Below are 13,914 nucleotides of genomic sequence, written 5' to 3'. Positions count from 1 at the left end.
CCTAAAGGCTGTGCAGACACCAGTGAGATGTCCAGGTGGGGCCCCAGCTAGGCCATCTGTTGTTCTTGATTAGTTCTGGGGTCCTCACTGACATACTCTTTACTGGAGGGACATGTAGGTAGATGACTGTGGCCAGGTGTTTTCTGGGCAGGCCTCTGTGACAGAGGCTTCTCTCTCTCGGACTGAGAGATGAGATCTCTGAGACTGAGAGGCTAGCAGGTGTCCATCCTGGGAGCAGCCTTGGATTGAGGCCCAGTTGGAGCCTCAGTTGGCCATGGGCTTTGTGCAAGGTGGGGTGGGCCCTGCCTGGGTACCCAGTGCCAAGAACGCAGGGCTGGGCTGGGAGGCCCTGAACGCTTTGTTTCTTTTTGGGGGAGGGGTGCAATTACCAGAGACTTTTTTTCCTTATATATTTAACGTTTACAAGTGTTGAAGACCCACAGAACAACGTTATGCTGATGTAGGTATTTACATTTTTCTGCATATTTCATACTTCTTGGCAGAACTAATCGCTTTCAAAGTTTATCTAGGCCAATTGACTTTATTATTCATTTATTTTAATCAGTTTTAGAAAAGACATACCTATGTCATCCTTTTTTAAAACGGGAGTATAATTGCTTTACAATGTTGTGTTAGTTTCTGCTGTAACTAACGGTAACGTGAATCGGCCGTATGTATACACATCTCCCCTCCCTCTTGAGCCTCTCTCTCACCTCACCGCCCCGCCCCACCCCTCCAGGTCATCACAGAGCACCAGGCTAAGCTCCCTGGGCTGCTCGGGGGCTTCCCCCCAGCCGTCTGTTTTACACGTGGGAGTGTGGTTAGTTATGTCAGTGCTACCTGTATCATTTTTGAGCCCAGAATATTTTGACAGCAAAAGTTAAAATGGTCTCCCAGGAACAGCCTCCGTGTATGTTGGTCCCTGAGAACACTAACTCGAGCGCGTGAGGGTCATAACTACACTTTATTGTGTGATAAGTTTGTAGACTGTAGGCTGTCTTCTTTTGTGCTCGTATTTCTTGGCTTTTACGAAGCTAAATAAAGATGGTACACAAACAGGACATTTTTGTTGAACTTTCAGTTTCTGTTAAAAAAACTAGGAGTATAACTTAATGTCATAAGTGTACATATTAAGGTATGAGCTCATGATAACTAAGGGTATTTAGTAGCAGCATAGCCAGCATTTATTGAGCACTGACTGTATGCCAGGACCTGTGGCCCACGCATAGGTCTTGAGAGAGTCACACTCTCTCGAAAATCTGTAATGTACCCACTGGGAGTCCTTTGGGTGGTGGCCCTCAGGAGGTGTCACTCACTGCCCAACGCGTCTGCTGCAGGTGCTGCCTGCCGGGGCTGCCCACTGGGGATCCCAGCAGATGATGTTGCCTGTGTGCAGAAGTCACGTGGTGGTCAGGGTGACAGTGGGCATCCCCCTGAGGACAGTGAACAGACTGATCCCTGTCATGGTGTCCAGTCTAGGAGTTGCCCGTGGACACAGGCTCAGCAATTTTTGTGACCCTGGGGTATGGGCCAACAGTGCCAAGTAACCTGTGGGTTCTTGTCAGCACACCTGCCCCAGAACTCGTGTCTGCCCAGGTGAGCAGTGCGTCCCGGCTGTCTGGAAATGTCCCCCCGCAAGGCCTGCACTGTGGGCTTGGGGGCATGTGTGGGTCCCCACTCTCCACAGCCTTCACCTGCTCCTGGTGGGGGGCCCTTCGGTCCAGGAGACACATGTCTGTTGTCTGATGGATGATGGATTGCGCTAAGAGTTCACTGATTCAGAGTAGGTGATAGAAACAGTTATCACTGACAAAGCAGCCTGTGAAATTAATAGGTTGCAGAAGGCTTTTGGGGTTTAAAAAATACATACTTTCCTGATTACGTGTTTGAAAGTATGTTTTCCCCAGTTACAGAAGTAATAGATGTTTATTGTAATGAAAATAGAAACATTGGAAACAACGTGCAGAAGAGAGTGAAGGTCTGCGATCTCACCACGTGGGACTCCCATTGCTGTGATCAGTGTTATGTGTGTATCTTCTCAGGCATTGAGCCAATCGCCTGTATCAGGTGCTAGGTGGTCTGGTTTTTCACTAAATAGATGAGTTTTTCAGCAGAACAGAAGGGGATGTAGGTACAGTGTGGTCCTTCCCCAGGAAAAAGTGCTGTCTTACCTCCTTCAAATCAGCTGTTAAGCATTCACTGACATTTAAATCTCTATTGAGTGATCAATTTACACAAAACATTATGTGAAAGAGATTGGGAAAGAGATGCGTAGCATGATGCTTGTTGAGAAAAATAGATACTTATTTACTGGGGCAAAAAATGTACACCCATCATTTCCTCTTGCCCCGATTAACTGCCTCTTGGGTTTCTGCAGTGTATTCACGCCAGGGCCTCCTAGCAGTGGGATCTGGGGCTCCTGTGAGTTTGGGGTGACTCTGCAGACTCAAGGCTTGATTACAGAGCACACACATCCCATGTGTGCAGGGCAAGGTGTCTGGAAGGAGGAGCCACGAGGCACGGCAATGGTGAATCCTGCGGCTGTGGGCATGGGGCTCAACTTCTCTCTGTTGCAGGAGGGTGTGGAGGTGCGCGTGGCCAGGATCTTCAACACCTTTGGTCCCCGAATGCACATGAACGATGGCCGGGTGGTCAGCAACTTCATCCTGCAGGCGCTGCAGGGGGAGCCGCTCACGGTGCGTGGCCAGCAGGCGGGTGTAGGGATGTCGTCCAGGGGACTCAGGGTAAGGGCATCCCATCCGGGGGAGCTGGCCCTAAATCCCACGTCCCCGCTGCCCTCGGAGGGAGGGAGGGAGGGAGCTCATGGGAGCTGTGACTGAGGACGGAGTCAGGTCACCCTCTCCCCAGCCACAGACACCCTGGTGCCTTGGGCGCAGGGTCTACCTGTGAAGACCTCTCTTTACGTGCTCTTGGCCCTGGGGCGTCTCCCTCCCAGAGGGAGGGGCCCTGAGGAGGTGTCTCCATACTCAGGGCCCCTCAAGGTGCCTCTGGGGGAAGCTGCAGGTCTGGTGAAGGCCCTCCTGCAGCAGGGCCCTGAGGTGTCATTCATGTGAGCTGGAACCTCACCCACGTGACCTGGCAGGGCCTGGAGCCGCAGCCTCTGGATCCCGAGGGCATCAGGGTTGAGGTCCCGGTGTGTGGTTTCAGCACCCTCACTGTTGTCTCCCCACAGGTGTATGGATCCGGATCGCAGACGAGGGCCTTCCAGTATGTCAGGTAAGACCCCGGGCTGGCCGCAGCTCCCATCTGAGTTGGTCAGCCTCGGGTGGGACTGACCGCTCTGCTCCTCTCGGGTGCCTTGGATCTGTGAGCAGAGGTCAGACATGCTGGTCCCTTGCTGCCACCTAGTGTCTGGTCGGCAGACCCACCGGCCCTGACGGTCACCCAGGGGCTCCAGGTCAGGCTGGTGAGGTGCTGGCCTCTGCATCCAGCAGACTTGGAGATGCTGGAATCAGACCCTATGGACATGGTCTCCTGGGTGGACAAGATCGTCCTCATTGAGGGAAAGATAAGGCCGAGTGTCGTATTGTCAGGGAATGCGGTGTCAAAACTACACACAGTTAAAAGCATTTTTAATAACTTTGTTGAATTATCTCACAGGTAATATTTACCATTTTCTCAGTCATCCTCCTAAATCTAACTTTTTTGTCAGCCAGTTTGGTTGACAAACTGCTTGTCACCAGTTTGGTTGGTGACAAGTTTTACAGTGCAGTCTAGGTTCTAAGAGCTATTGTGTGAACAGTTACATCTACCAGCCTGTTCTCCCACGTGCCAGGAGGTGGTGAATCCTGCATCGTTCTGTGGTGTCCTGAATCACTGGGCACACGCTAGTTGTGTGTTTTGGTACCTTGTCCACTAGGAAACGCGAATTCCTGGTGCTCCTGGTGGCCACCCCAGGGGTGCTGTCAGGGGAAGTGGTGGCAGGTGGCCCCCAGCCCCACCCTGACCCAGGCAGTCACCCTAACTTTTGCCTGGCTTAAAAGAAAGAAAAAATTAAACATGTAACTACTGTAGATTTTTTTTTTTCCTGCAAGTGTTTGTGAATTTTCACATTTAGTCCAGAGGAAAGTTGTGAGTAAATGTAGATAATGAGCAGTGTTTTTTTCTCACAGCTGTTCGTATGTTGACCAGGAGGGCAAAGTGCCTGAGACCATCTTGTCACTGGCCCACTTTGTTGCCCAAATATTCTAAGAAGGGATTTGAGCACAACCTAGCAGCCTGTTTCCAGGTCAAGGCACTTGACCCCAGAGCCATGAGGGGATGGGCAAGGTCTGTGTCAGTATGGGGACTGTGCTGGGGGGAGGGGCGTGTCTGCATCAGGTACCTCCTGCTTTAGTGACACATCTCCATCCCACTCCCCCGGCCCGTCTTCACACTTCTCAGGGATCTTGGCATCTTAGTCACATTGAATCTCCTCTAACAGCCTCATTAAGGTCCCCAGACTCCTCCAGCCATACCACCTTGTGGAATATTCCAGAGTCTGTGCAGTAAACAAGACATCAGTCAGAACACACTCTTATTTCAAAGGCATCAGATATGAAATCATTTAAAGTAGCCTCTCAGGTGTTTTTTTTTTTTTTGCTGATGGTTAAAAGTCTTTTAAGCATCATGTGATGCACGGGTTGCATTCTATCCCAGCCAGGACAGGATGCGCCTTGCTGCCTGCCCTGCACATTCCGTGTGCCCCTCACTGACCAGACACCAGCGTGCAGCCTGAGAGACCTTGATGCGGTCACTGGAGTGTTGCTGGGGACTCTCTGGGCAGAATGTCTCTTCATGGGGCTGTGCTGTCTGCTGGTCTTGCTCCTGGGGTCACTGGGCCCTGACACACGAGGCTCCCCTGACCTCCCCAAACTTGGAGGAACGAGCTTTCCTGGCCTCCACTCTACCTTGTTCAAGACTCGGCCAAGATGGTCAGCTCACCAGGGCCAGGCTGTTTTAAATAAGCTAGTTTATAGAAACTGAGACTCTTCTACTTCACTGTTACTAATAAAAATGCACAATGTCGGGACCTTGCGTTGCTGAACTAAGTTACCCATTTCCAAAATCCATGCTTGCCCTGAAGCAGCATGGCGCAGTCTCTGGGTGATTGTTGGGGTCTCAGGGTGGCCTGTGCACTGATGTCTTGTCCTGTCTGTGCCTGGTTCTCTCATAGGCAGATTGCATCCTCACCCCATCACAGAGGCAATGCAGTGTTGTCTTAAAAAGTAGCTTTGTCAAAATGACACTTTAAAAGAACTTCAGGTTAAATGGGTATGATCTATGCAACTCTGACCTTAGAAGTGGATGGTTTGTTGCATAAAAGATGCATGCCCCATCTCCACCTCCACTGAATGATATTACATGATTCCATCACCTTCCAGCTTAGTATGGGGACCCCCCCCCCCCATTTCAGTATTAAAAACTCATGGATGCTACAGAACGGCAGCTTTCAATGTCTTTCCAAACAGGCAGAGACATGTGTCATCAGAGAGGGAGTTGGGATGTGGTCATTACCGCCATAGTGATGGAGGGGCCTGTGTTCATTTCTAGGAGAGAGGAAACATCCTGGGTCAGCGAGTGTTTATCTGCACTTGTGCTTGATCTGCGAGAGCAAGGCATGTTCCCAAAACACCCATTGGTTGTAAACAAGATCCTAGAAAATTGTGTTTGCTAAGTAGCAAACCCCCCTCATTTTTTTCCCCCCTCAATGAAAAGGAGAGGAAAAACTAAGGTCTTTTTTTGGAGGTGAGCACAGTAACCTGCTCCTTGCTGGTTGTGATGGAGGAGGAAGGAGAGGTTCCAGAGGGCCACATGTGCAGAGTCCCCCACAACCTCCTCAGAAACATAGCTGGGGGAAGTGCCTTAGCCCGTGTTTATGTAGCACTGAGGTGTCATTTTTACAAAGTCACTTTGTTTTGTTTCTTTTTTTGACAGAACCACCCTCTAATGGTTCTATAAATAAGAACCAAACCTTGGTAAGCAGAAATTTGCCTCCTCACCATCACCATCATGACCCAGTTGCTCACGGTCCATTGGCAGCATCTAGACACCCCAACTGTTCCTTCTGGGAGCTAGGGGCTCCGGTGGGAGGTGAGGCCTGGAGGGCCAGGGAACTCATTTTAATGCTCAGGGTTGTCTGCTTTATCTGAATTGTCAGTATAGGACTCACATACTGGAGTTTTTTTTTTTTTTGCAGGGGAGCTTATTTTTTTAAAAAAACCATCCGCTTTTCCGTCCTGGGCCAACTACCTGGGTTTGTGTTAAATATCGTCTTTCCTCAGAAACTTGCATAAACACCATCTCTTTTGGATATGTGTCTACTTTTACTTTTTAATTGTTAAACAATTTCAGAAATACACAATGTAGCGAACTCAGCCCCATTTCTCAGCTCCCATCCTGTCCAGTCGTCTGCCTACACTTGTGCACAGAAGGCAGCTCCCTGACACCACCCTTTCTCCTAGAATACTTGAGCATCCTCCACGCCCTCTAACATGTAGGATTTTATTCTGACGTCCCATCTCTCCTCCCAGGAGGTGGCTCATGTCTGATGCACCACACCTGTGGGCGTCAGCAGGCACCTGAGCGGCCTCCCCTCTTTTCCAGCGACCTGGTGAATGGCCTTGTGGCACTCATGAACAGCAACGTCAGCAGCCCCGTCAACCTGGTGAGTCCATCCCTGCCGCCCACTGCCTGCTTAGCAGTCTGGTTCCTGGTTCACTTGCTGTCAGCAAGCTTAGCGCATGCGCCTGTTTGCCACTTAACCAGCACTAGAGGAAAAATCACAGAACAGAATGAAACAGGAGTCTGCCAAGATGTAGGGCATCTGCAACGGATAGATGAACCGCATAATAGACACTAACCTGACTCCGAGCACCTGGAGGCCAGGTCTCAGAGCTCGAAAAGCCTCTGCTCGTTGTGGGGCTGTGTGTATGTCTTTTCCCCATCATGTCTTGTGCAGTTTTGTTGGTGTCCAGTTGCTTAGTCATGTCCGACTCTGTTACCCCATGGGCTGTGCACATCAGGCTTCCCTGTTGTTCACTGTCTCCCAGAGTTTGCTCAAACTCACGTCCATTGAGTTGGTGATGTCATCCAACCATCTCCTCCTCTGTCGTCCCCTTCTCCTCCTGCAGTTAGTCTTTATAAAGCTCACTTTTCAGGGACATAAAAAGTGAAGGATTAGGACGTTTTCCCTGCCTTGCCAGGGCTGCGGATTACCCAGGGCTGCCTGAGGCAGCTTTGTGTCTGGCTTCCTGTAGCTCCAGCCACTCCTGGCAGGGTTGGGAGGTAGTTTAGCCTGCTGTCTCATCCAGCCTTTCGCCCCTCGTGCTGGAGGACATGCTTCTCTGCAGAGCAGCTTGTTGTCTTTGGTTCTTGTTGGCAGAAAACTTTCCGTATATTTATGGTAAAACCTTGGGCTTCCCTGGTAGCTCAGTGGTAAAGAACCTGCCTGCTAATGCAGGGTTCAATCCCTGGTTCAGGAAGGTCCCCTCGAGAAGCAAATGACAACCCATTCCAGTATTCTTGCCTGCAGAATCCCATGGACAGAGGAGCCTGGCGGGGTGCAGTCCAGGGGTCGCAAAGAGTTAGACGTGAGTTAGCAGTTAAACAACAACAACCCTGCCTGCCTCTGTCATCTTGATTCAGAGGAAACTAGGAGATTGAGAACAAAGAGTACTTAGGACATTTAGTTGCCAGACTTCGTGGTGGTCTCTCATGATGGGATCAGCAGGACTGGGAAAGGAAGGGGCTGAAGCTGCTAGAAGGTGTGAGGGGAGGAAGAGAAGGAGAGAATGGTTTTCCTCAAACCCTCCAGAAGTCAGCTCTCCTTCAACCAGTTCCTGTCTCTCCTGCCAGCTGCCCAGAGCCCACATCTCTGAATACATTTCATTTCTGTCAGGCTTTGTGTCTGAGCTCAGGGGTCTTCACTACTGAGGTGATGAGCGTAGTGCCCCATCGGGGTATCGCATGTCCTAGGGGAGCTCGCTGGCAGAACCAGGCTTTCCTGCCCAGCAACACTGCGGTTACAGAACCTTTGCACCTGGACACCATCCTGTACCTGGGCCAGGGGACGTGTCCCCGTTAGATGCCCCCAACCAAGGCCAAGGCGGGAATAGGCATAGTGTAGCCCCCAGCCGTGCTGTGCCTCCTGCGGAACCTTCATGGAGGTGGGAGTCCGGTGACTTCATGAGCCTGCAAGCACCCTGGAGGACGTGGGTGGTGGTGTCCTGTTGTGTTGACACTGCTAACCAGAGACCCTCTCCTCCTCAGGGGAACCCGGAAGAACACACCATCCTAGAATTTGCTCAGCTCATCAAAAACCTCGTTGGTGAGTAGAACAGGGGCCTCCCTGAGTGAAGCTGGCCTGTCGGTTAGTAACACCTCATCTGGACAGTGCATGGTTAACACTCGCTGACTGAACTGGATGGGAAGCAGAACTGGGTCAGGAGCGCCCCACTGTTTTGAGATGCTTTAAGTAATGGAAAGATGAAGGGGAAGGGGCTGACTTGGGTCCCTGTGGTGACAGCAGGTCTTTGTGTAGCGGGAACGTCCGTTTGTCCCCGGTGCCTGAGACGTGACTTGGTCAGCAGTTCTCCACAGGTGACAGCAGTCTGGTGCCACATGCTGGCCATGACGTGCACAGAGCTTCAGGGAGCAGGAGGGCAACGCTGGTCTGTGTGCTTCTGACAGAGTCTGGTGGGCAGCTTTAGGTTCCGTGTGCAGTCCTGGCCGCCCTGGCCGAGGGGATAGGTGGTGTGGACACTGGGAGTGGCTCCAGAGAGGGTGTGCTCTTAAGCCACAAGCAGTTTGTGTGTTTCTAGCTATCCGTGGGCTGCTGGCGCCCACGGGCTGTGCCCTTTGTCACAGGTGTCCTGGGGCTCCCAGGAGCCTCGCTCAGGGAGTGCCTGCTTCCCACGGGTGATCAAGAAGTCAGAGGTTCAGACACAGCCAGATTGGAACGGGTTTGGCTGGACTGCATGAGCAAGAGGTTGGCCCATCCAGACCGCCACTTTAGCCAGCTACAGTGTCTGAGGTGGTCTGTCCTGGCACCGAGCTGTCAGCTACCAGCCGGAATAGTCAGATAGTACAGGGGATAGTCTTCCTAAGACAGAAATCTCAGCAGCCTCTGTTTACATTCTTCCCTGGTGTCTCCCCTGGGGGTCTGTCCACCCTTCCCCAGTGGGGAGGCTCACCTTGGACCCCGGGCCCTGGCACCAGCAGCTTCATCACCGTCTTGTGAGAAATGCTGACCCACAGACCTGCCCACGTGTCCCGGAGCAGAGCCTGCATGTGACCAGATCCTTGGGGTCATGCTCATGTGGAAGTGAAGTTTGTCTAAGTCCCAGGACGACGGCTGTGTGACACATGGCCCGAAACACCAGTGGCTTCAGACAGCAGCTGTTTATTCACTCCAGATTCTGGGGTGGGGACTCCCTCTGCAGGCCTGGCCAACGGTCACTGGGATGGCTTCATTCTACTGGCCGGCAGGGTGTGGGCCCAGCAAGGAAGCTGGACCGGCCAGGCTTCTGTCCTTCTTTCTGCATGTGGTCTGTCCAGGGTGGCTGGACATCTTTGTGTAGGCTCAGGGTGGCTCTTGTGTCAGTGACCAGGCCCATGTAAGGTGTTGACCAGGCCTGGCCCACATTCACTCCCCTGCATGCTGCTTGTTAGGCGGCCTGACTGTAGGCGAGGGGCTCTGGTAGGGTGTTCATACCTGGAGGATGCCTCGCCTGGGTTGTGGGCAGTGGGCGCATGGCCATGTTGGCTGAGAGTGGTGGTCAGCGTGGGGCCTGCCCACTCACCCACCTCAGGGTGGCTCAGGCCTGTGGAGCCAGGGCGAGGGGACTTGGACACATCACGCCGGCTGCATCTGTGTTCCTGTGCAGGTGGGACTTGACATTCACGTATAAAAATCACACTTCAGTGGTTCCTGATTCTGTTTTTGTTTTTCGTAAATTCAGGCAGTGGGAGTGAAATTCAGTTTCTTTCTGAAGCCCAGGATGACCCCCAGAAAAGGAAACCAGACATCAAGAAAGCAAAGTTGATGCTGGGATGGGAGCCAGTGGTAAGAGGGGGTCGGGGCTGTCACCACCCGCTGGAGAAGGCCTTTCCCTGTGTTTATCCCTCACAGGCACTGCTGAGTGGGGCAGCTCTGGCACGCTCCTCTCCAGGCCTGCGTCCTTTCTTCTCTGTTACGGTTGTAACCTGGACTCTTGGGGCATCTGCCGTTGAGGGTCTCCCTTCACTGGCTTCACTTGGAATGCCGTACTGAGGGGGCAACAGTGCAGGCTTAGAACTGAGTAGCCCTGTTGGGTCTGGCTGTCCATTCAGCCAGGGTGTCATGGGTGAGGAGGGCCAACCTTGGTGTCCATTACCTATGTGACCTCATCCAAACTGGCCCCCACTCAGGCCAAGCAGGGTGGGCGAGTGAGAAGCCAAAGCCTACAAACTGCAGACCTCCCGGCCTTCCCCCCACTCTTAAAGGCCTTTGGCCTCCCAGTGTGGCTCCCCAAGGCGGGAATGCTATCCCCTGGACCTGGTGTCCCCAGGTTCCAGAGGCTGACTCCCACTCCCCAGGGCATGGGGCCCCCTCAACCAGAATGACTACCCCCCTGGGGTAAGGGTCCCCCAGGCTGACTGCCTCCCTCCTCGGGTGAAGGTCCCTATGTCCTCCCACGCTGACTGCCCCCCTCCTGGGACATGGACCACTCATCTCCCCAGGTTCACTGAATCCCCCTGGGGTGTGGGTCCCCTTCTCCCCAAGGCTGACTGTCTTACCAGGGCTCACTGCTCTCCTTTCTGGGCCTGAGTCTCCCTCCCCATCCCCTGTCCCCCCAGTTGATTGCCCCCCTCTTGGGTTGTGAGTCCTCCCTGGGCTGACTGGTACTCTCCTTGGAGCCTGGGTTCTTCCCAGGCTCACTGCCCCCACTTGTGAGGTTCAACCCCACGTGTGGGTTCATCTGTCCCCCCCGGGTTGGTTGCCCCCCTCCCTGGGGGTGGGTCCCTTGAGCAGACTGCCCTCCTCCTGGGGCAAGGGTCCCCCGTTCCCCGGGCTGAGTGTCCTCCAGCTTCTCCAGGTGGACTGCCATCGGGCTGCTGCTTTCCTGTCCTTCATTGTGTCTGCACGGCATGGGCACCTGCTGTGATTTCCGCTCCGTGTTTGCTCTGGTGGCCTCCACATTATGAGGCTGTTCAGTCGTTGTCCCGGGTCCCTGTGCAGAGGGTGAAGAGTCCCCGGGGTTGAAGGTGCAGGTGGTTTCGAGTCCCTGGGAGTGATAGAGCAGAGGGTGTCAGGTCCCCAGGGGTGAAGGTCCAGAGGGTGAGTGTCTCCAGGAAGAGTCAGGTGTGTGGATCTTATCTGGCCGCCTTCCTGAGCATCTTCCTCCATGGAGACTTCTGAGAGGAGGAGAAGGGGGCCCCTGGTGTTAAAGTGCACCATGCAGGCAGAGGCTGCCCCTCATTCTCACCCTCTCTTTAAACAGGTCCCGCTGGAGGAAGGGTTAAACAAAGCCATCCACTACTTCCGGAAAGAACTCGAGTACCAGGCAAATAACCAGTACATCCCCAAACCAAAGCCGGCAAGGATAAAAAAAGGACGGACACGCCATAACTGAAAACCTCGCCTTTTGGGACCGTAGATGCCCTATTTCACACTTGACAGGATGTATTTTTTTTTTTTTTAAAGAAAGACTAACTAAAACAGGTGTCATGAAGAAAAAAACTGGAATTCATACTGAAGCTTGCTTTAAGAAATGGATGTGCCTAAAAACTCCCCTAAAAAAAACTGCAGATTTTGCCTTGCACTTTTTAAAATCTTTTTATGTAAAATAGCGTTGATGCGTCTCTGCATATTTTCAAGTTTTTTATCTTGCTGTGAGAGCCTATGTCGTGACTGTCGTCGACAGTTTTATTTACTGGTTTCTTTGTGAAGCTGAAAAAAAGGAACATTAAATGAGGTGAAAATGCCGATTTATTTATGAAGTGGGTACTTATAAACGAGACGTTATTCTATGCATAGAGGAGAAAGAACAGACAAGCAGTAATGTCAGCTGCGTGGCATACTGCATTAATTCTCAGGCAGAGAAAAGAATTCTGCTCGAGAGCTTTGTGATGTTTCTTCTAATGCAGAATTTTTCCAAGGTCTAGTTTTTAGTTGCAAACTTGACTTTGAAATGTTTCTGTTGGTTATCACGATCAAGGATATTTGAAATCACTACTGTGTCGTGCTGCATATGGGGTTGGGGTGGGTGGGACAAAATTAATATTCTTGGTTAACAGTGGTTAAATATGCTATTTTAATAAAATATTGAAACTCATACTCTGGTTTCTCTTCAGACCATATGAATCGTCTGCCTTGTACTAATTTTTCTAAGAGGAGCAATTCTGAGTTTGTACCCAATTTTTTGAGGCCTTGCTCTTGCAAGGCTAAAAAAAAAAAAAAGAAATTTAATCTCACTTTAACAATTGGCTTTCTACTTTGCATGGTGCATCTTTGAATGTTAAGAAAAATATCAGAGAATTTAATTTTAAAGATTGAATGGCTACAAAAAATAATGGTGAATTTCATTTTAAAGAAAGTTCTGTAAACATCCAGGTTGGTGTAATATGTTACTTGATGTATGGATGTGGGCTGAAACTATGCATACTATTATCTGCTGTGTATACCCAAGGTTAGCATCATTGTGTATCCTTCTCTGGGAGTATAGACCAGATGGAAAAAGGAAGTGCCACTACTGACCTGTGCTGTAGGAACTGAGAACTTCCACTTTCACTAAGAATTCTTTCAAAGTTTAGTGTTAGGTTTTTCTAAGTTCCTGTTATAACAAATGGAAGAACATGTAGGGAGTTAAAGCGACACATTTTTGAGTCAGTTGGTGCTGCGTGGTGGTGACATATCCCACATGGACACCAAAGGGATCAAAGCATGATGCAGGGGGCACTGTGCTCGTTTACATTCTTACCAGGGTGACCTAGGCTTGTCTGTCCTTCAGAATCTCCTGGGGATGTATCTTTTAATCAGACCTGTTTTTCCAATCAGAATCTCTGGGCTCACACCAAGGAAGCTGTGGTTTTGTTGTATTTGTTGTGCAGAGTAGGAGTGTTACGGTGTGAGAGGGAGAGGACTGAGGCTAGCTTCTTCTATTTAGTTGTCATTATTTTGGCCTGAACTGAGTGATACACCATTTTTGGGGAACTGCTGGTGGTGCCCAGGGTCACCAAGGAAAGCATGCAGCCATGGAGCTCCATGGTGCTCAGCTGTGTAGTGTGTTTGGGAGAACCCCAAAGCCCAGGCTCCAGAATTCTCTTACCTTGTTTATTGCTAATATCTAGAATTCTTCTGGGAGATTAATTCCTTCAACTTTCTTCCCCATGGTTTTCATGGAATACGTTCAAGGCACACAAAGGGGGAGCTGAAAAAAATATTCCAAGAAAAAGGGCTGACCGTTTCCTGACTTTGGCAAAGCCACGTAAAGGCTCAGATTCAAAATGCCGATGAGCATAAGATAAAACCAAAGGAGTCCACACCAAGACCTCACAGTAAGACTCAAAACTAGAGCCACAGGAAAAGAACCTAAAAATGGGCCAGAGAAATGACTCGTTTCCTCCAGGTGGTGATGTATTAACACAGAGCAGCAACAAGTTCCTCAGAAACCAGGGGGCCTGGAAGCGAGTGGCACATTTCTCGTGGACTGAAAGAACTGTCTTTCCAGAATTCTAGTGAAAATACCCTTCAGAAAGGGAGGAGAAATTGAGACATTCTCAGAAGTAAAACAGACGTTTTCTCCAGCAGACCTCCCTGAGAAGTATGACTAAAGAAAAGCTCTCTAAACAAGAAGGAAACAATAAGAGGGAACCTTGAGCCATCAGAAAGGAGGAGCATGGAAAGGGAAAACATGAGTAAATGAAATAGGT

General features: G+C 50.8%; 1 protein-coding gene and 1 non-coding gene across 4 annotated transcripts in view; both read left to right on the top strand.

The window, feature by feature from the left end:
- The window catches only part of UXS1 (UDP-glucuronate decarboxylase 1), a 54,923-nt gene extending 43,231 nt beyond the window's left edge, over positions 1-11,692 (top strand). For all 3 annotated transcript variants that reach the window (XM_061155338.1, XM_061155339.1, XM_061155337.1), the window contains 6 exons: positions 2,577-2,696; positions 3,194-3,237; positions 6,607-6,667; positions 8,272-8,329; positions 9,963-10,066; positions 11,484-11,692. In XM_061155338.1, coding sequence (XP_061011321.1) covers positions 2,577-2,696; positions 3,194-3,237; positions 6,607-6,667; positions 8,272-8,329; positions 9,963-10,066; positions 11,484-11,615 — 519 coding nt within the window. In that variant the 3' untranslated portion in view covers positions 11,616-11,692. The remainder of the gene's footprint in view (positions 1-2,576; positions 2,697-3,193; positions 3,238-6,606; positions 6,668-8,271; positions 8,330-9,962; positions 10,067-11,483) is intronic.
- A 624-nt stretch (positions 11,693-12,316) lies between these two features.
- LOC133065765 (U5 spliceosomal RNA) lies at positions 12,317-12,428 on the top strand. Its single transcript, XR_009695013.1, has one exon. It is a non-coding gene; the product is annotated as a U5 spliceosomal RNA (small nuclear RNA).
- Positions 12,429-13,914: the final 1,486 nt, after the last annotated feature.

This window comes from Dama dama, chromosome 11, assembly GCF_033118175.1.
Source record: "Dama dama isolate Ldn47 chromosome 11, ASM3311817v1, whole genome shotgun sequence".
NCBI classification, from domain to species: Eukaryota; Metazoa; Chordata; class Mammalia; order Artiodactyla; family Cervidae; genus Dama; species Dama dama.
The sequence above is the reverse complement of the archived record's forward strand: the minus strand, read 5'-3'. Positions and strand labels throughout refer to the sequence as shown.